Source organism: Hippopotamus amphibius, chromosome 6, assembly GCF_030028045.1.
Source record: "Hippopotamus amphibius kiboko isolate mHipAmp2 chromosome 6, mHipAmp2.hap2, whole genome shotgun sequence".
In the NCBI taxonomy this organism is placed as follows: domain Eukaryota; kingdom Metazoa; phylum Chordata; class Mammalia; order Artiodactyla; family Hippopotamidae; genus Hippopotamus; species Hippopotamus amphibius.
Window position 1 is genome coordinate 146576635 of NC_080191.1, and position 22967 is coordinate 146599601.

At 40.2% G+C, this 22967-nt stretch overlaps 1 protein-coding gene across 1 annotated transcript; it reads left to right on the top strand.

Annotated features, from left to right (window-relative positions):
* The first annotated feature begins 1770 nt into the window (after positions 1-1770).
* Positions 1771-21802, top strand: LRRIQ4 (leucine rich repeats and IQ motif containing 4). Its single transcript, XM_057737809.1, has 5 exons — positions 1771-2790; positions 7075-7248; positions 9191-9329; positions 16333-16529; positions 21650-21802. Exons 1-5 carry the CDS (start codon positions 1771-1773, stop codon positions 21800-21802), a joined length of 1683 nt encoding a protein of 560 aa, XP_057593792.1.
* Positions 21803-22967: the final 1165 nt, after the last annotated feature.

The window sequence follows — 22967 nt, forward strand, 5'->3', positions numbered from 1 at the left end:
GTAGATCAATTTGAGGTCTACTGACATCTTAACATTGAGAGTTCTAACCCATAGACATGCTATATCTCTCCCTTTAATTTCTTTCTGAGTTGTAACTTTAGTTCATTTCCATCCACTGCAATTTCAGATGTCTTGCTTAGGGACTGAATTGCTTCCGCCAGCCAGGCTTAGGCATCTAAGGCCCCGAGACGAGAGGATCTCTCTACCTTTTCGTCCCACCTGCAACTTTCCCTAAGGCCACCAAGTCAGCCCCAGCCAATTAGGGGAGAACTAGCTGGTGGGGAGAACTGACTCAGCATTTCAGTTGCTGATGTTTCCAAACCAGGTTCATTTGCCTGAGAACACAGCAAGCCAAACACTGAGATGTGGAGGTTTGCAGCAGAGAAAGGGTTTATTCACAAAGCAGCCAAGACAAAAGAACAAATCACAAATTCACCTCCCAAAAGACAAGGGGCTCACGATATTTATGAGATAAAGAAGCAGGGTGGCCTGAGGAGTGGAGAATGTGGGGAAAGGTGATTGGAGATAAGAAAAAAGTGAGGTAATGGTCGTTCTGCGCAGGCACAAATAAGCTACATGCTTCTTCATGGGACGAATGTTCAGAATATGGTGGCCTTAGCATCCTCTGAGGGTGGGGTTTTTGACCCTCTGACAGCACATGGTCACCAGTCAGGCACTCATGCATGCCCGGTTGCAGGGTCAGTAATCCCAACCAGTCTTCACTGGCTGGAGCACCAACTGGACCATAGCTGACTCCAAGTTTCTGAAAAACAAATTGGGCAAACACCTTAGAACTCCTACGTCAGAGCTTCTATCTATAGGGGTGGTGAGGGGCCTTGCAACTTATTGTTTAGGCTGTGTGATGCTTGGAGGACACGGAAGTTTTTATAAAAACAATTAAAACAAGCTTGATCAGTGAAGGCAGGTTACAGTTTATTATTTATTAAGCAAGTTATAGTTTAATGGATCTAACTGATGACTACCCTCGGTTTCACAGTTTCTTATCCACCGTGCCAGCTCACATGTGGCTGTTAAAAGTTTGGCTGGTTTCTTCCTCTTTGTCCCAGAAGTTCCTTTGCCTGTGCCTATGCAAGGCTTGCTTCTCCACCTGCCAGTCTCCAAACTTGAAAAATGCCACCGGACATGAAAATGCCCACTGGTCTCTCCTTATTTAGGAAGGGCTAGTCCAATTCTAGAATTTAATTCTACTGGCCCTCTTCACATCCACAACTCTCTGGGAGATTTAAGGGAAAATGCAATTGTTGTTTTGTTTTTCAGTCATGCAGCTTGTTGCGAGATCTCAGTTCCCCAACTAGGGATTGAACACAGGTCATGACAGTGAAAGCCCAGAATCTTAACCACTAGGCCACCAGGGAGCTCCCCAAAATGCAATATTTTAAAACACTATTTTTTCTTAGTGTTTTCATGGTATTTATAGTAAGAGCAATGTTCTTTTGCAACCTTCTACATCCAACCTGAAAACAGAATCAAAAATAGGCATTTCTAAAAACAAATTAGACAAGTTAGACGATCCTTTTTTAAAAAATATGAGTCAACCTGTTAGGAGAAAGAGGAGTCTACGCTTTAATTCTTCTCCCAACAAGAAACACAAAAACCTACATTTTATGTTGTGTCATAGTGAGCACTAAATTTAATCAACTAAATTTTAATTTTATTTCTCTTGATACCAAATCTGGTGGCAGGTAAACTGATATTTTTTTCTTTTCACAATATTTCAGATTTTGAATATTTGAACTTTCCATCAGAATAATGTCAAATGACAGCACAAAATCAGAACAGTCATCTAGAATTCATCAGAAAAATGATCCACAACAGGTCTCTGATAGAACATTTTTCATTGACGCTTGTAATCAGAGCTTACTTACCATTCCAGCGGAGATTTTAGGATTAAGAGAATTAGAGGAAGTGCATCTAGAAAACAACCAGATTGCAGAAATCCCCAAGGATATTCAGCATTTAAGGAATGTCAAGATCCTCTACCTGAACAAGAACCAGCTGAAGAATTTGTGCCCGGAGCTGGGGAAGCTGAGCAACCTGGAGGGCCTGGACCTGAGCGACAACCCGCTCCCAGCCTGGTCCCTTCCGGTGCTCAGCAGCGTCCGCCAGCTGCGTGAGCTCCGCCTCTACCGCACGCACCTGGCGGAGATCCCAGTCGTCCTCTGTAAGCTCCTTCACCACCTCGAGCTGCTCGGACTGGCGGGAAACTACCTGAACTCTCTGCCCAAGGAAATAGTGAACCAGACCAAACTGAGGGAGATCCACCTGAAGCAAAACCAGTTTGAAGTTTTCCCTCTGGAGCTGTGTAGTCTCTACAACCTGGAGATCATCGACCTGGATGAGAACAAGCTAAGCGTCATCCCAGAAGAGATTGGGAACCTGACGAAGCTGAAGAAGTTTTACCTGGCGTACAACAGCCTGCCTGTTCTCCCGGAGTCGCTGTGCCAGTGTACCGAGCTGTCAGTGCTGGATTTATCCTACAACCGCCTGCACTCCATCCCGCAGACCCTGGCCGAGCTCTCACAGGTGACGGAGCTTGGGCTGAGCGGCAACCATCTGGAGAAGGTGCCGCACCTCCTCTGCAGGTGGACCTCGCTGCACCTGCTCTACCTGCGCAACACCGGCCTGCGGCTGCTGCGCCGCTCCTTCCGGCGCTTGCTTAACCTGCGCTTCCTCGATCTCAGCCAGAACTATCTGGAACGCTGTCCGCTGCAGATCTGTGCGCTGAAGAACCTGGAAGTCCTGGCGCTGGATGATAGTAAAATATGCCAGGTACTGATTCCCTTCCTGGCTATCATTATGCTCCCATAAAGGGCCCTTCCGGCCCTAAATTGGTGTAGTTCTGTGTCTAAACATCAGAAAATTCGAACTGAGTTTATGGGTGAAAATCCGGCGCTAACAGATATATTCAACAAGGTCACCATTTATGTTACTCCCCCCTCCCCCCCCCCCCAAGAACAGCAATAGTGATTATAAATAGTAGCGGATGTTTGTTTACAATATTCATGTACCAGTCGCTGGGTACATGTTTTACATGTGTAGATATTACCCCATTTAATCCTGGTAATAACTTTTCGATGTGGGTGATGTTATCATCAATGATCTATGAGGAAAATGAGGCATGGGGAGCTTAGCTAAATTGTCAAGGCCACACACCTGTACCTGATGTCAGGATGCCAACCCACAGCACTGGGTTGCAGGGTTCATCTTCTTAACAAAGACCACCTCTTAACAGGGTTTCCTGAAACAGTAGTTTTCTGACACACAACTTTAGGCCTTAACGTTCCATTCGTGGGGAACTGCAAACCAGATTTGTCCCTAGAGAAACCCTCCCACGTGTATGCAGGGTGGTGTGTTCAGAAATGCTCATCATAGTATTGTCGATAATCATGACATACAGGAGATAATCTAAATGTCAGTTGGTAGAGGAATTCGCAAGTAAATTGTGGTATATTTGTAAACTGGAATACTGTACAATAATTTAAGTGAACTGGAGTTATATGTGCCAATGTGGGTAGATCTCAAAATTGTGATGTTTACTAAAAAGTAAAACACCTAATTGCAAAATATTATACATACATAAATCTTTAATCACACAAAACTACATATACACAAGATACATTTTATGGATATTTTTACATATAATAAAAGTATAAAAATATGTACTGGAAAAAAACTCACAAAATTCCTAATAGTGGCTGCCTCTTGGAAGAGGGAGGAAGTTAAGGAAATGAGGATAGGATCATAAGTCAACTTTAATTGCAGAATTTCATTTTGTTTATTAACGAAAGGTTGGGGCAGCAGATACAGGTGCTTTTTTTTTAAATTTTATGTTTTTATTCAAGTATAGTTGATTTGCAATGTCGTGTTAGTTTCAGGTGTACAGCAAAGTGATTCAGTTGTGTATATATGTTTCTCAGATTCTTTTCCATTATAGGTTATTACAAGATATTGAATATTTATTTTTTTAATATTTGAAAATTTAAAACAACAGAGTTCTGTTAAAAGCAAAAGACAACTGTAGAGAGAGAGAAAGGGAGGTTTGGAAGTCAACAACAGTAACCAAATAATAGGTCTCTTTTTCCTGGCCATGAACACCACTCTCATGTGTACCTCCTACCTTATAAAAGTCCTAACCTTAAAGTTGTTTTTGTTTTTTGTTCTTTTTTAATCTTTTGCTTGACTTTCAATTTCTAGAACTTTGGGGACTTTTTTGGTCTTCCTCATTGCTAGGGAGTTTTGAAACTGCCTTTCAGGAAGTAAACATTTTGGTGATGACTTTAAGATTTAGGAAGAGAATCTAGCACTTAACCTCTACTTAGGTAGCATCCCACCTTGGAGGATTTTAGAGGTTCTATGAAAAGCCCTCTGTCCATCTCCCAATGCTTCTGCCACTCATGTTCCTAGTGAACAACGTCTGTCATTCCACAGTGGCAGCGAAGGGCTCAAAATATAAAGTGTCCTTGGGAAGTGTAATACGGTTCACTTAAATCCTATTGTGCCATGAATGATACCCAACCCTTTCCTGTGAGATATTTTAAGAGATCAGGGTGGAGAAGGGAATCACACACAGGTGGCTCCTTAACAGAGATTAGCCTCATCCACTACCAAGTTTTACTGCATGTCAAGCTGCACTGAAATGTGAGCACGTTCACTGTTATGTTGAACATGAAAATCTCCATGTACCAGGGCTTATTATTCTTCAGCCCTTATGATGGTATTTCTGTGTTTTTTTGTCTTCCTTTTTTAATTGCCTATGACGCCAGTCCCTCCAGCAACCTGTCAATGCATTTCTCTCTATAATGACACATGGCCTTTGAGCCAACTCCTTCTCTCTCCCACCCCAAAATTTACCTCATGGGCTTCTGGCGCTGGAAGCCTGGCCAGCAGCTTTTGCTTGCCCAGATGGAGGCAAAAATAGTTGACTTTCAGTGTGTATCTCGATGAATTTTATTTGTATGGTACATTTCTATTGTTGACGGAAAAAAGATGGACAACTTAAAAGTTGAGAATTATGTTTTACTTGGCGGACAAAACTGAGAACCACAGCCTCTCAGATAGCTCAGAGGGACTGCTCTGCAGAGGTAAGGGAGGAGCCAGGATATATAGGACTTTTTGCAAAAAAGACCAGGTAGTGGGACCTTCAAAAAATTACTGTTAAAGAAAACCAGCTCCTCAAGCTAATAAATTTAGTACTTTTCTATTTATAGGAAGATGCAAGAGTCTGGGCTCATTGAAATCATTCCTTTGATATGCACCTTGGCTATCTAGGGCCAGTATCCTGTGCTTTCCCATCCTGCATTCTTTTAGGGCTCCATGTCTGGTGGCTGCAGTGGCTCGATGGCTGCAACATCCTTTGTTTACTGACCTGACAGGCAACATTTTTCATTCACACTATTAAGGGAGAAAACTCAACCTCAGAATGGCTACAGCTCAGCTATAGTGTCAGCAATAATTGTCCTCATTTGGCACTCTGCATGTTTTCTGTACATCCAGATTTACTTCCACTATACTTTAGTATGACTACAATGGGATTCATTATTGGTTCTTGAATATCCTGAAAAAAAATCTTTAAACATTCAATGGGCTTTTGAAAAAGAAAAGCTTAACCTATGAGCTAAGCTAACAACGCGTGAAATGACTAGATTATGATGAAGTGGTTGGATTGAAAACTCTTTCCCCATTATTTTGGACTGCACTGAATGTAGATGCTTTGCACGGAACGGATCTAAGGGCCTGATGAAGAATTTTGAAATAGCCAAGAAAGGAAGCTTACATATCAGTTTCTCTGAAAGGTGTCTTGTTCTGAGTGTTTTTTTTAATGTAAATAAATAAAACTGTAAACATTTTATAATATTTTTAAGAAAATGAGCCCTCACCCTATCCAATAAAGAGGAAAATGTCTTCTGGCAGATTCCAGGAGTGTGATAAGTCAAAAGTAAGCCCACTCTATGGGTAGTCTATTTACTAATGATCTGTTCCACCTATCTATAGAGAGCTTGGGCTGAACTGAACTCTACTAACCATCCTCATGAAAAGGAGAGTGGCAGATTAGGAAACAGGTGGGAGGAAAGCACAAGGGCTAATGCAGGGACCTGTGAAGAAGGATTTCCCAGTGAGGAATAAAGCCAGATAAGGGAACTATATTTCAAAATGAGTTAAGAAGCTATTAAGATACAGAGTTGGGCCTTTTTTCCAACAAGAAAATAGGTATTTCTGTAACATAATAAGGTGATTATGTCACATATTTTGAGTGAGATTTTTCATGTGGTTCCAGAGGGCCAGAAAGAGGCCAAGAGGTAGATGTATTAGTAACACAGATTTTGGGTTGACAGGAGAAGGAAATCTGATATGGAGTGGTCTTCATTCAATGAGCTTTTCATCCCAGGAGGTGGTGTTAAAATATGGGCTGGATGGCTGGCTATGGAACATATTCAGCTGCTATATTAGAGGGTTAGAATAGGGAGCTTTTTAAAGCTTTCCAACTCTGAAAGTCTGGGAGTCTATGAAATGCATGCCTACTACCAAGACACACAGCCTTGGGGTTCACTGGAGTGCAGAAGATATAGTTGTAATAGTCTTCATTTTTTCCTTCCAACTGAGATTTTAAGTAAAGTTTCAAAATTGCTGAGCTAAAGCCTTTTAGGGTGAGAGATCATGTCCCTAAATTGATCAGTTCCAATAACTGAATTAACTATGAATATTACAGTTGCAATATTACACTTATAAGCTTAGTACTTTTTCTTTCACTAGTGTCAAGCATTTGCTACACTACAGTTTAAAAATTTGCAATAAGGTAGGTTAAAGATTGCTCTAATTTTATCCAGTGCATAAAAGTAAAGAGCAGAGAGGCTGGGGGAAAAGACAACTCCAGACTTTAGATCTACAAGTATAAATACTATATATGCAAACAAATGGGCCAACTTTTCATCAGTAGGAGATGCTAAATTGCTCTACTTTTTTTAAACAATCTGCCTCAAAACCAAAAGCCCTATTTATTTTCTTACCGTTAAAAATAATCTTGACCTGAAACTTATCTTTTTGTAATACTTCCAGTTACCTTCAGACTTTGGTTTACTTTCAAAACTGAAGATTCTTGGACTAACCGGAAATCAGTTCTCTTCATTTCCAGAAGAAATCCTTTCTTTAGAGTCTTTAGAGAAATTATACATTGGCCAAGATCAGGGAGCCAAGCTTACCCATTTGCCAGAATGCATTAGGAGACTCCAGGTAAGCCTTCCGAAACAAGCAGACAAAGTATATGCCCACTGATTCCTTAAATTGGCTGATATTGAGAAAACATGATAGTGTTCTCACGGTTGTGTGTGGTGGAATCATCCACATGAGATTTCTAGCTCCCAACAAGCAGTCATTATTACACTTACACTGTCTTCCTGAGCAATGCCAGGATCCACACTCCAAGAATATTTTATTGTCATTGGTCTTGGATATGTCAGGCCATACTCATTTCTACTGTGTGGTTTGGTATGTTTTATTTGAAGAAATTGAGCCATACCATTTTCCAATTAATTTCTACTTTTTAAAAGTACTCCCTGAAAATTGTACTATTTTGAGGTTAAAGTATGATACAGATGACACGGCTGGGAGTCTGCATTTTGGAAAGGACAGTCTGATTTCCCTCCCTGCATGGTGGAAGATATATCATGGTTTACTTAACTGTTGCACCAGATTCATGCTGAAGATAGGTCCATAGCACTATGCTAACTCCCAGCAAAGCAACAAGATAACATCATTCAAAGTAGCCATATCAGTGTGTCTTTATGTATATACACTTTAAAAAATGACTTTTTTTCATGTTTCTCGTGCTACACTTTTAGTAATGATAAAGTAGGTGTAAGCTACTACATAACTCCCAGTCATGGAACTGAGCAATGGCATGTACAGCACACGTATTTCTCACTTATTCCTAGTGCTCCATTCCTTTGCCCTGTGTTCATAGAACTCCTTTCATCAACTTCCTCCTTGTACATGTCATGCCACTCTCCAAAATCTTAGGGTGAAATGCAAACATTAAATTTTTGCCCAAGTGAGTCTGAAAATAGTTAACCTATTCTTTGTACATTTTGGCTACTTCTGCTTGGGCGATGTTGGACTGATATTTGAGGCAATTGCAGTTCTGTAGCAACTGCCACAGATAATTAGCTATTGAAAGGGAGCAAATGATATTTATAGTTAAATGATCTGAACTGTTTTTCCATAAAGTTCTCTGTGGGAAGACATTCTGGAACCTTTTTGAAGCATTGAAAGTGTTGAAGTATGTGGGCCGAGCGATGGGATTCAGAATGTCCTGCTTGAGCAGTGGAGGAACTGAGGGTGCGGGGCGTGGAGACTAATATCACCCTGTTTGGTCCTGAAGGATGGCTGGTTAGCCAAAGACGGGTAAGATTCCTCAGAGGAGGAACAACCTAAGACAGGCACAGCCGCAGAGGGGCCAACAGGGGTGGTGCATAGAACCTTCCTTATATCACCCTGTTTGGCCCTGGAGGATGACTGGTTAGCCAGAGACGGGTAAGATTCCTCAAGGGAGGAACAACCTAAGACAGGCACAGTCGCAGAGGGGCCAACACGGGTGGGGCACAGACCCCCAATATCTGAGAGAGGTCTCCTGCCCCCAGGGCTGTTTTGCTCTCCACCCCCAGCTCAAATCCACACCTGCTCAACTCGGACCCAGGAAGTAAACAAAGATAATTGCCTCAATCATGTGAGGCCTTTGACTGTTTATGAGTGTAACCTGAGAATGTTAGCCCACGAACTCAATAAAAGCAGCCTGGGATGAGTCAGCGGGGCTCTTGATCCGAGAGGTCTTGAGCCCCCCGGTCCCACTTTTCTCTTCAGTCTGTGTCTGTGTCTTCTTCAAGCTTGCGGCACCCGTCACTCACCTCGAGTCGCCAAGCTGGTCTCGGCAGTTCTCGTGAGACAAATAAATGCTAGATTCCCATGCTTTTTCCCTGCATACATGGGAACCATGACTAATGAATGGCTAAACTCAAAATAGTTGTTTTTTGATGATGATTCTTTAAATGTGTTTTTCCCTTTATCCCAATGCATAATATCCCCATTGAAAGAACATGGAAACTCACAGGTGATTCTGGTTATGATAATTCTTTCATGAATGTAAGGATCATAATGGTATACTCTCATGTTATTGCAGAGTCTTAAAGAGCTGTATATAGAGAACAATCACCTTGAGTACCTGCCCGTATCCTTGGGATCAATGCCTAACTTGGAAGTTTTTGATTGCCGCCACAATCTGATTAAGCAACTTCCAGATGTCATTTGCCAAGCACAAGGTGAGGAATCTTTGCAGATCCACCGCTCAGTGGAATTTGAGGCCAGCATTTCCCATGATTGAAGGCTTCCTTGCACTACCAAAGACCAATCTCAGTGCTGAGAGCTTAGACCTACCCCGTCATCTCCTTGCGGGACTTCCTAGTGATGTGGGGAAGGCCAGGTGCCTGATTAGTACAGCTGAGAGCCTCACAAAGGCAGTTAGATTGTTTATTGGGAATTGAAAAGAAAAGAGCAAGTGCTAAGAAAATTAGCATTCATCTGCATAGTCATTACGCCATGAACAAGAATTTACTGAATACCAACTACTATCTGCCAGAATTTGGCATTGGGGGTCCTATAGTAAATTTGCATTAGGTCTCTAAGTCACTTGAATAAAAGGAAAAGGATTGATGCAAAGTAATGAAATTAGCAAGGGGGGACTTTTAAAAAATATTTGTTTATTTATTTGTTTATTTATTTGGTTGCACTTAGTTGCAGCTCTCAGGCTCCTTAGTTGTGGCATGTGGGTTCCTTAAAGTGGGGACTTTTGAAGCTACATGATTGACATGAAAAATCATACATGATTCATATTTGAACACGCAAACATTTTCCACTAGCCTAAACCACTCTTTGTTTGTAAATCCAGCCATTCACTTAACAGGCTTTTGCTAAGATCCTACTGGAATCAGGTTAAAAAAATTTTTTTTCTGTAGTGTGCTGAATCTTCAGGTGTATAGATATGTTTTCAAGCTATGACTTATTCTTTAATGAAGGGAGGATGGAAGAATATGAGTAGAAGCTGTTGCCTACCCATGGGATATACCCACCGTACATATGCAGCACTCCTTAGTCACGCTCCTAACCATGCATTTTTATCCTGTCTTTGATCCCTGGAGGAATGGAACATTCCTAACATTTTATAGTATTTACTGTTTTCCTGTCTAACACTTATTTATGCTGTCTCCAACAACTTTGAGTTGTTATGCAAAAGAGAACTTGATTTGCCTCATTAAATGTGCTGTCTGTTGTTATACGGCATAGCAGCAAACAAACATTTCAAAGTGACTGGACTAAAGAATGCATGCATTCATTTTGCTTTTTCTTTTTAAGAACTTTTATTGAGATACAGTTAACATACAATAAACTGCATATATTTAGAGTGTACAATTTGGTATCCCAGTCTCCCAATTCATTCCCCCCCAGCCCTCCCCGCTTTCCCCACTTGGTGTCCATATGCCATATGTTTGTTCTCTACATCCGTGTCTGTATTTCTGCCTTGCAAACCAGTTGATTTGTACCATTTTTCTATAGTCCACATATATGTGTTAATATACAATATTTCTTTTTCTCACTCACTTCAGTCTGTATGACAGTCTCTAGGTCCATCCATGTCTCTGCAAATGTCCCAGTTTCATTGCTTTTTACAGCTGAGTAATATTCCACTGTATATATGTACTACATCCTTTTTATCCATTCATCTGTTGCTGGACATTTAGGTTGCTTCCATGTCCTGGCCACTGTAAATAGTGCTGCAATGAACACTGGAGTGCATGTGTCCTTTTGAATTATGGTGTTCTCTGGGTATATGACCAGCAGTGGGATTGCTGGGTCATATGGTAATTCTATTTTTAGTTTTGTGAGGAACCTCCATACTGTTCTCCATAGTGGCTGTATCAATTTACATTCCCACCAACAGTGCAAGAGGGTTCCCTTTTCTCCACACCCTCTCCAGCATTTACTGTTTGTAGATTTTCTGATGATGCCCATTCTGACTGGTGTGAGGTGATACCTCATTGTCATTTTGATTTGCATTTCTCTAATAATTAGTGATGTTGAGCAGCTTTTCATGTGCCTCTTGGCCATCTGTATGTCTTCTTCAGAGAAATGCCTGTTTAGGTCTTCTGCCCATTTTTTGATTGGGTTGTTTGTTTTTTTGATATTGGGCTGCATGAACTGTTTATATATTTTGGAGATTAATCCTTTGTTGATTCATTTGCAAATATTTTCTCCCATTCTGAAGGCTGTCTTTTCATCTTGCTTATACTTTCCTTTGCTGAGCAGAAGCTTTGAAGTTTCATTACGTCCCACTTATTGATTTTTGTTTTTATTTCCATTACTCTAGGGGGTGGATCAAAAAAGATCTTTCTGTGATTTACGTCAAAGAGCGTTCTTCCTACGTTTTCCTCTAGGAGTTTTAAGTGTCTGGCCTTACATTTAAGTCTTTAATCCATTTTGAGTTTATTTTTGTGAATGGTGTTAGGAAGTGTTCTAATTTCCTTCTTTTGCATGTAGCTGAACAGTTTTCCCAGCACTACTTATTGAAGACGCTGCCTTTTCTCCATTGTATATCCTTGCCTCCTTTGTCATAGATTAGTTGACCATAGTTTATCTCTGGGCTTTCTGTCCTGTTCCAGTGATCTATATTTCTGTTTTTGTGCCAGTACCATACTGTCTTGATCACTGTAGCCTTGTAGTATAGTTTGAAGTCAGGAAGCCTGATTCTACCAACTCCGTCTTTCCTTCTCAAGATTGCTTTGGCTATTCAGGGTATTTTGCATTTCCATACAAATCCTAAGATTTCTTGTTCTAGTTCTGTGAAAAATGTCATTGATAATTTGACAGGGATTACATTGAATCTGTAAGTTGCTTTGGGTAGTATAGTCATTTTCACAATGTTGATTCTTCCAATCCAAGAACATGGTATATTTCTCCATCTGTCTGTGTCATCTTTGATTTCTTTCATTAGTGTCTCATAGTTTTCTGAGTACAGGTCTTTTGCCTCCTTAGGCAGGTTTATTCCTAGGTATTTTGTTCTTTTTGTTGCAATGGTGAACAGGATTGTTTCTTTAATTTCTCTTTCTAATCTTTCATTGTTAGTGTATAGAAATGCAACAGATTTCTGTGTGTTAATTTTGTATCCTGCAACTTTACCAAATTCATTGATTAGCTCAAGAAGTTTTCTGGTGGCATCTTTAGGATTTTCTATGTATAATATCAGGTCATCTGTGAACAGTGACAGATTTACTTTTTCTTTTCCAGTTTGGATTCCTTTTATTTCTTTTTCTTCTCTGATTGCTGCGGCAAGGACTTCCAAAACTACGTTGAATAGTAGTGGCGAGAGTGGACATCCTTGTCTTGTTCCTGATCTTAGAGGGAATACTTTCAGTTTTTCACCACTGAGAATGATGTTTGCTGTGGGTTTGTCATATATGGCCTTTATTATGTTGAGGTAGGTTCCCTCTATGCCCACCTTCTGGAGAGTTTTTATCATAAATGGGTGTTGAATTTTGTTAAAAGCTTTTTCTGCATCTATTAGGATGATCATGTGGATTTTATCCTTCAATTTATTAATATGGTGTATCACATTGATTGATTTGCATATATTGAAGAATCCTTGCATTCCAGGGATAAACCCCACTTGATCATGGTGTATGATGCTTTTAATATGTTGTTGGATTCTGTTGGCTACTATTTTGTTGAGGATTTTTGCTTCTAAATTCATCAGTGATATTGGTCTGTAATTTTCATTTTTGCAGTATCTTTGTCTGGTTTTGGTATCAGGGTGATGGTGGCCTCATAAAATGAGTTTGGGAGTGTTCCTTCCTCTGCAATTTTTTGGAAGAGTTTGGGAAGGATGGGTGTTAGCTCTTCTCTAAATGTTTGATAAAATTCACCTGTGAATCCATCTGGCCCTGGACTTTTGTTTGTTGGAAGATTTTTAATCACCGTTTCAATTTCATTACTTGTGATTGGTCTGTTCATATTTTCTATTTCTTCCTGATTCAGTCTTGGAAGGCTATACCTTTTGAAGAATCTGTCCATTGCATCCAGGCTGTCCATTTTATTGGCATATAGTTGCTTGTAGGAGTCTGTGATGGTGCTTTTTACTTCTGCAGTATCCATTGTAACTTCTCCTGTTTCATTTCTAATTTTATTGATTTGAGTCCTCTCCCTTTTTCTTGATGAGTCTTTCTAGTGGTTTATCAATTTTATTTATCTTCTCAAAGAACCAGCTTTAATTTTATTGATTTTTGCTATTGTTTTCTTTGTATTTCATTTATTTCTGCTCTGATCTTTATGATGTCTCTCCGTCTACTAACTTTGGGTTTTGTTTGCTCTTCTTTCTCTAGTTTCTTTAGGTGTAAGTTTAGATTGTTTATTTGGGATTTTTCTCGTTTCTTGATGCAGGATTGTATTGCTATAAACTTCCCTCTTAGAACTGCTTTTGCTGTATCCCATAGGTTTTGGATCGTTGTGTTTTCATTGTCATTTGTCTCTAGGTATTTTTTGATTTCCTCTTTGATTTCTTCAGTGATCTCTTGGTTTTTCAGTAGCGTATTGTTTAGCCTCCATGTGTTCGTATTTTTTACAGTTTTTTTCCTGTAATTGACTTCTAATCTCATAGCATTGTGATTGGAAAAGGTGCTTGATACGATTTCAATTTTCTTAAATTTACCAACACTTGATTTATGACCCAAAATGTGATCTATCCTGGAGAATGTTCCATGTGCACTTGAGAATAACGTGTAATCTGCTGTTTTTGGATATAATGTCCTATAGATATCCTATTAAATCAAGCTGATTTATTGTGTCATTTAAAGCTTGTGTTTCCTTATTAATTTTCTGTGTGGATGATCTGTCCATTGGTGTCAGTGGGGTGTTAAAGTCCCCCACTATGATTGTGTTACTGTTGATTTCTTCTTTCATAGTTGTTAGCATTTGCCTTATGTATTGAGGTGCTCCTATATTGGGTGCATATAGATTTATAATTGTTATCTCCTCCTCTTGGATTGATCCCTTGATCTTTATGTAGTGTCCTTTCTTGTCTCTTGTAACATTTTTTATTTTAAAGTCTATTTTATCTGATATGAGTATCGCTACTCCAGCTTTCTTTTCATTTCCATTTGCATGGACTATCTTTTTCTATCCCCTCACTTTCAGTCTGTATGTGTCCCTAGGTCTGAAGTAGGTCTCTTGGAGACAGCATATATATGGGTCTTGTTTTTGTATCCATTCAGCCAGTCTGTGTCTTTTGGTTGGTGCATTTAGTCCATTTACATTCAAGGTAATTATCAACACGTATGTTCCTATTTCCGTTTTCTTAATTTTTGTTTTGTTTTGTTTTCGTAGGTCCTTTTCTTCTCTTATGTTTCCCACTTATAGAGGTTCAGTTAGCATTTGTTGTAGGACTGGTTTGGTGGTGCTGAATTCTCTTAGCTGTTGCTTGTCTGTAAAGCTTTTGATTTCTCCATCGAATCTGAATGAGATCCTTGCTGGGTAGAGTATTCTTGGCTGTAGCTTCTTCCCTTTCATCAGTTTAAATATATCATGCCATTCCCTTCTGGCTTGCAGAGTTTCTGTTGAGAAATCAGCTGTTAACCTTATGGGAATTCCCTTGTGTGTTATTTGTCATTTTTCCCTTGTTGCTCTTAATAATTTTCTCTGTCTTTAATTTTTGTCATTTTGATTACTATTTGTCTTGGCATGTTTCTCCTTGGATTTATCCTGCCTGGGACTCTCTGCACTTCCTGGACTTGGGTAGCTATTTCCTTTCCCATGTTAGGGAATTTTTCAACTATAATCTCTTCCAGTATTTTCTCAGGTCCTCTCTCTCTCTTCTCCTTCTAGAATCCCTATAATGCGAATGTTGGTGCATTTAACGTTGTCCCAGAGGTCTCTTAGGCTGTCTTCAGTTCTTTTCATTCTTTTCTCTTTATTCTTTTCCGTATCGGTGATTTGCACCATTCTGTCTTCCAGCTCACTTATTCGCCCTTCTGCCTCAGTTAATCTGCTATTGATTCCTTCTAGTGTATTTTTCATTTCAGTTATTGTGTTGCATATCTCTGTTTGTTCTTTAAGTCTTCTAGGTCTTTGGTAAACTTTTCTTGCAGCTTTTTGATCTTCGCATCCAGTCTTTTTTCAAAGTCCTGTATCATCTTCACCATCATTATTCTGAATTCTTTTTCTGGAAGGGTGCCTATCTCCTCTTCATTTAGTTGTTTTTCTGGGATTTTATCTTGTCCCTTCATCTTGTACAAAGTCCTCTGTCTTTTCATTTTCTCTGTCTTTCTGTGGCTGTGGTTTTCAGTTCCACAGAATGAAATACTGCTGCTACTGCTTGATACTGCTGTTTGCCCTCTTGTGGAGGAAGCTATCTAGGAGGCTCATTGGTTCTTCCTGATGGTGGGTAGGGCTGGGTGGGTGGAGCTCAGTAAAACTTTAATCTGGTTGTCTGCCAATGGGTAGGGCTGTGTTCCCACCTTGTTGGTTATTTGGCCTGAGGCTACCCAGCACTGGAGCTTACAGGCTCTTTGGTGGGGCTAATGGCAGACTCTGGGAGGGCTTACGCCAATGAGCACTTCCCAGAACCCCTGCCGCCAGTGTCCCTGTCTTTTCTGTGAGCCAGAGCTGCCGCACACCTCCACAGGCAACCCTCCAACACCAGCAGGTAGATCTGGTTCAGTCTTCTATGGGGTCACTGCTCCTTCCCCCTGGGTCCTGGTGAGCACACTATTTTTTGTGTGCCCTCCAAGAGTGGAGTCTCTGTTTCCCTCAGTGCTGTGGAGGTCCTGCAATCAAGTCCGACTGGCTTTCAAAATCTGATTCTCTGGGGATTCCTCCTCCCATTGCTGGATCCTCAGGTTGGGAAGCCTGACATGGGGCTCAGAACCCTCACTTTAGTGGGTTGACTTCTGTGGTATAACTGTTCTGCAGTTTGTGAGTCACCCACCCAGCACTTATGGAACTTGATTTTAACATGATTGTGCCCCTCCTGCCATCTCACTGTGGCTTCTCCTTTGTCTCTGGATGTGGGGTGTCTTTTTTGGTGAGTTCCAGTGTCTTTCTGTCGATGATTGTTCAACACTTAGTTGTAATTTCAGTGCTCTTGCAAGAGGGAGTGAGTGCATGTCCTCCTACTCCGCCATCTTGAACTGTCTCCCCTGGGTTTAGTTTTCACTTAAAAAAATTTTTTCCTTGTTTTTATGACAAGTTCATTACTTAAAAGAAAAAAAATCATTTCAGCTTTGAAAGAATTACGGCTCGAGGACAACCTGATCACCCGTCTTCCAGAGAATTTGGATATTCTAGTGAATCTAAAGGTTCTGACACTGATGGGCAATCCCATGGAAGAACCCCCAATGATGGTGTGTGGCAAAGGCACTGAGGCCATATGGGCATACCTTAAAGAAAGAAGAAATATGAGTGCAATGGCAACAAAGGTAAAATCAGGAAAAATTTTGGATAACATATTCACAGTCGCTCAGTGTGGGGTTAGTGTTAAACTTTACAGATTATCCTATGGGACTGCTCTTTACACATCTATACCTTGAGAATAAAGACTCTTATTTACTTTTATATCCCCAGGGCAAAGCGAGAGATTTCTAAACATCATCCTAGCATTTTTTTGTCTTTTCTATTCCTTTTCTCTTTTGTCAGATAAGAAGCCAACGCATAGGCAAAAGAAATCAAAACTTCAAATCCCCAAATGATCTAAAACTATTGGACTGTTCATTGGAGTGAAAAGCTTATGTTAACAAAGTCAGTAAGATAAGGCTGAAAAATTAGAAATGAAAGCATTTATGGAGCAGAGGTCTAGAGACCAGAGTTCTGCTTTGCCACTAACTTAGCATCAAAGGGCTAAGAGCCTTGTCACTCTGCTCCTTGCCCATCAAGCCCATGGAGACATAAGGATACCCCAGACAGCCCAGGAATGTGTACACTTCAGTCAGTATTCAATATTCTTCATTCAACTGGTCCAAGCCCCCATCATCTCACACCCAGATGACTGCATTAGTCCTACAACTAGTGTCCCTACTTCCTCGCCTGCTTCCCCCATGGTACATCTTCCACTCAGCAGTCAGACTTTCACTGTTGAAACCTAGGTCAGATCTTGCCACTCCTCTGCTGGAATTGACAACTCTCCATTTTATCTGGAACAAGAGTTTGTCTTTGGTCTGTAAGACTATTTAATGCCCTCCCTTTCCAAATAAATATTGTGTGATACCTCTTTTATGCTTCTGAAACTCATAGAAAATATAAACTACCACAGACACAATTTTAATAAATCAAAATAGTACCCAAGCTGCAACTTAAAGGAAAAAGAAAAGTTGTTTATATTAAAACACTGATTTTAACATGTATATACTCAGGAATGACTACACAATGAAATTAATACTTTTGGGATATTTCCTAAAAGCATTTTGAAAAGCCATGCACCTTCTTGTACATTTAAAAATTGATATTTAACTTTTTTTGCCACTAAATTTAAATCATTGCAAAGAATTTACTTTCCAGTGAATTTTATATATTGACATCTTAAAATAGAGTTGTTAGATCAATATTTTAAATGTATCCGATGGAATCTAAATACCATTATGATATGATATGTCAGTAAACATCAGTTTACAAAATACTTAAACAAGCTCTTATTTTACATACAAACACTTTATGTTATTTCCTTTTCTTCTTGAAAAACGTGTATTTCCATTCTACTTACCCCTCGAAATTGACCTTAGTATGTGTGTGTGTATACATATATATGTGTATATATACAATTGTAAGTTATTTACAGATCACCTTTCATACTTCTAGGCTACAAAAATATTTATATAAATTGAAATTTTTTAATAAAATTTTTTTCTGTGATCATCACGTTTTTAACATTCTGGATTGAGTCTTAGTGCAATTAGTAGTAGTATAAAATTGACCAAAACAGTATAAAATCTATTACAAATTTTGATATTTAATTATTTGACCTATGAGATTTTTGGAAAATACATATACAAATGAGAATGACTTTTTCACATAGTTTATACATCCTTGCGTAAATATTACTTATTGCTACAGTGAGATAAGGTTTGACATCAGTTCCATTCCTATTTTTTATTTTACAGATGAAGCACTGAGAAACCTCGTTCAAATTCATAAGTTGACAAGAGTGGAAAAAAGTTGTTTTTTTTTTTTTGCCTATATTGTTTTGTTTTTAATGGCAAGGCCTCACACATCTCTGAACTTGTTCTAGATATATCCCCCAAAATTAGATAGCAGGCTCTTAGATGACAAATCAACTTCAGTTTTCTTAGCAAAAAGCTGGAAACCACCTGTCTTGCAAAAGGGTTGGTTACCCAGTCCTTAGAGCCAACATCAATATTACTATTTTGAATTATCCCATTCTGGTGTCCTAGAGGTTCTTAGAGTCCAGGGCAACCCTCCTGGTAAGATTCAAGTGGATGAGAGGCTGCCAGGGGGCAGTTGTGAAGAGGCAGGTGGGACTAGAGGATCAGCAGTTGTGTTCCTTGGCAGACACATTTTAGGGAGGGGGACAGATGGAAGCTGAAGCTCTGGAAACAAGTTGCCTCCAACCTATCTGAGCCTGAACACACTTGGAAAGTCTCTGTGGACCAGGGTGCATGTCACACAATTGAAGTCTGTTAAACTTTAACACACAAAAAGCCTCATAAATTTTCAGAATGCCTCTCCTGGGCAATACTGTTCCCCTGGAAAATCACACCTTAACTAATCTGCTGCTTTCACTCTCCAGCTGCACTTTGCTTTAGTCACAAACAGGGTCCTTGGTGTTTTTCCAAGGCCCACGCGTGCTCCTGCCTCAGAGCCTCGACACAGGTGCTTCCCCCCGATGTGGACAAGACTCTGGCCCTCACTTAGTTGTCTCTGCTCAAATATCCACATACCTGCCCTTCATCCACCTTATATAAAGCAGCATACCTCCACCCAGCTCTTTCATACATTCACTTATTCAGCAAACGTTTATTGAGCTGCTACTATGTACCAGGCACTGTCTTAGGCACTGGAAATATATCACGGAACAAAAGGCGCAAATATTTCTGCCCTCATATTGCTTAAAGCCTAGTGTGATGGAAACTGAGATAGCCAGAAGTAATGTGTGTGTGTGTGTGTGTGTGTGTGTGTGTGTGTGTGTGTGTGTTATAGGGGTTTCAATTTTTTTTTCCATCCAAACATTTAGTTACACAGGAAAAACTGGCAGTTCAGACTGCTATTCCATCTCACTGGGCTACTAAAGTAGTCACTTACTGTATTTAATCTCTGTCCTTCCATCTGGTCTTGCTTCAGTTAGCTTCTTTTTTTTTTTAATTTTATATTGGAGCATACTTGATTAGCAATGTTGTGTAGTTTCCGGTCTATAGCAAAGCGACTCAGTTATACATATACATGTATCTATTCTTTTTCAAATTATTTTCCCATTTAGGTTATTACAGAATATTTTTTTTATAAATTTACTTGTTTTTATTTATTTTATTTTTGGCTACACTGGGTCTTCGTTGCTCCGCAAGGGCTTTCTCTAGTTGCAGCGAGTGGGGGCTATTGTTTGTTGAGGTGCATGGGCTTCTTACTGCTGTGGCTTCTCTTGTTGCAGAGCATGGGCTCTAGGCACTCAGGCCTCAGTAGTTGTGGCACATGGGCTCAGCAGTTGTGGCTCTCAGGCTTAGTTGCTCCCTGGCATATGGGATCTTCCCGGACCAGGGATCAAACACGTGTCCCCTGCATTGGCAGGTGGATTCTGAACCACTGCGCCAGTAATAGCGAAGTTCCTATTACAGAATATTGAACATAGCTCCCTGTGCTATACAGTAGGTCCTCGTTGGTTATCTATTTTAAATATAGCAATGTGCACATGTCAATCCCAAACTCCCAACCTATCCATCCCCCTCCGCCTTCCCTCCGTGGTAACCGTAAATTCATTCTCTAAGTCTGTGAGTCTGTTTCTGTTTTGTAGATAAGTTCATTCATATCTTTTTTCTTTTTTATAGGGGTTTCAACTTAATGAGATGGTCAGGGTAATCCTCATTGGGAAAATAACTGTCTTAGCTCAGGTGACCATTATAATATATCATAGACTGGGTGGCTTGAACAACAGAAATTTATTTTCTCACAGTTCTGGAAGCTAGACGTCCAGGATCATGGTCCCAGCACGGTCAGTTTCTGCTAAGAGCTCCCTTTCTGCATTGCAGATGGCAGCTTTCTCACTGTGTCCTCACATGACCGAGAGAGAGAGAGAGTGAGCCAGCCTTTTAATGTCCCTTCTTGTAAGAGCACTGATTCCATCACGAGAGCCTCACCCTCATGACCTTATCTAAACCTCATTACCTTCCAAGGCCCCATCTCCGAAACCAGCACATTGGGAGTTAAGGCTTCAACATACGAATTGTGGAGAGGGGTTAGAATAGCCCCCACTCGCCGCAACTAGAGAAAGCCCTTGCGCAGCAACGAAGACCCAGTGCCGCCAAAATAAAATAAACAAAAATAAATAAATTTATAAAACAAATTCTGTGATAACCTAAATGGGAAAAGAATTTAGAAAAGAATAGATATATGTATAACTGAGTCACTTTGCTATAGACCTAAAACTATACAACATTGCTAATCAAGTATGCTCCAATATAAAATTAAAAAAAAAAAAAAGCAGCTAACTGAAGCAAGACCAGATGGAAGGACAGAGATTAAATACAGTAAGTGACTACTTTAGTAGCCCAGTGAGATGGAATAGCAGTCTGAACTCTGGAGCAGTGAGTGAGGGGGAGGGAGTTAAGAGTTCAGGAGGGAGGGGGCAGATCAGATAGGGCTTTGTAAGCTATTTCAAGGACTTGAGTTTTGTGAGGTTTTGGTGGGGGGGGTTGCTTTTGGTTAAGAAGTGGATTTATTTAGAGAAATACACGTTCGATGGACAGAATGTCCTCCGTCTCAAAAGGCGAAAATGACCTTGGGAGAAATACACGCCACAGACAGAGAGTGGGCCATCTCAGAAGGTGAGAGGCCAGGACTTGAGTTTTTATTCTGAGAGAAATGGGGAGCCACTGGAAGGTTTGAAGAGCCTGCTAGAGAAGAGATGTTCTCAAGCAGGTTCAAGGGAATAGGATCTAAAGAACAAGTGAGGGCTGGCTGTAGGTAGGAGCACAGATGGTCCAGGAACAAGAGGGAAGGCAGGGTACAGGCACACCCATTCCCCTTGCGGTGCACTGTCACCTCCATAGCACTTACCACTGTCTGTCAGATCATGCAGTCATGTGTTTAGTGTTTATTGTCTTTTCCCCTCACTGGAATATGAGCTCCACACAGCCAGTGGCCTTGATATTTAACTGCTGTTTCCCAAATGTCTAGAAGAGTGCCTGGCACATAAAAGCACCAAATACTTTGAAAATGCTTTGCCTGGATGACTGGCCAATTGAGAAAGAGAGAAAAATAAGGTTTAGAGTTCTAGTTACATTCCATTCTCCACATCTTGAAAAACATATACCAGAACAAAGAGCTGTAACCATCCCCAGGCTTTTGCGATATGAGCTGATGCTGTTCTTGTTTTCAGATTCAGGCATGGTGGCGTGGAATAATGGTACGCAAAGGATTGGGGAAATTTGAAGACCTGCTAAAATTGCAAAAGAAAGGAAGGCATTCTCCAAAAGATAAGAAAGGAAAGAAGGATGTAAAAGGAAAACCTGTAAAGAAAAATAAGAAATAATTCTATAAATGTATGAGTGAGGAAACGAACCCTGATGGATTAAGAAGGCAAACTCTCTAGGAATTAGATGCCCACCACACAAAAATTATTCACAGAGTTATGGTCAGAGGTAAAAATAAAAGTTCTTTTACTGAAATGTTATGGATAAAAATGCTATGATCCCTGGGAATAGCTTCAGAATAATATCAGGGAGAGGTAAGTGTAGAGGATCCAAATGAAACAAGGTTCACCGTACATTGGTAATTGTAGAAGCATGTGACAGGTACATGGAGGTTCACTGCACTATCATGTCTACCTTTAAAACTTTAATTATGAAATGATTCACAGGAAGTTCCAATGAAATGTACAGGGAGGTCCATGCACCCTTTATCCTCCCTCCGTGTTGACATCCTACATAACTATAGTACAATAACTAGACCAGAAGATGGACATCAGTAAGTACCATCCACAGAGCTTATTCAGATTCTGTTATGTATACATGCACTTGTGTGTGTGTGTGTGTGTGTGTGTGTGTGTGTGGTCCAATGCAATTTTCTTACATGTAGCTTTTGTATAGCCACCACCACAATCAAGATGCAGAATTCTTCCATCACCACCAGTCCCCCTTGTGCTGTTAGGGTTATCATCACCTCCTCTTCCAATCCCTAACCTGCAATTTTGTTATTTCAAGAAGATCATACAAACAGAATCACATAGTATGTAACATCTGGGGACTGGCCTTTTTATTCTGCATAATTCACTTCCACTCTGTCCAAGTGGTACATGTATCAATAGTTCATCCCTTTCTGGTTGCTGGGTAATATTGCATAGTTTGTTTCACTCTTCACCCTTTGAAAGGTGTTGCTCTATTTCCAGTTTTGAGCTAGTATGAGTAAGGCTGCTATGAACATTTGTTCATAGGTTTTTGCATGAGCACAGGTGTTCATGGAATTCATGGGAATGCCTAGAGAAGTGAAGAATCATTACCTAAAACATCCCCATTTATACCACTCAAGATGTCCTCACCCTGATGACTTTTTATTTTTATTTTTTGGCCACACCACTCAGTTTATGGGATCTTAGTTCCCTGACCAGGGACTGAACCCAGGCCAACAGCAGTGAAAGCAGCGAGTCCTAACTACTGGATTGCCAGGGAATTCCCATGATGACTTTTTCTTTTAGAGTA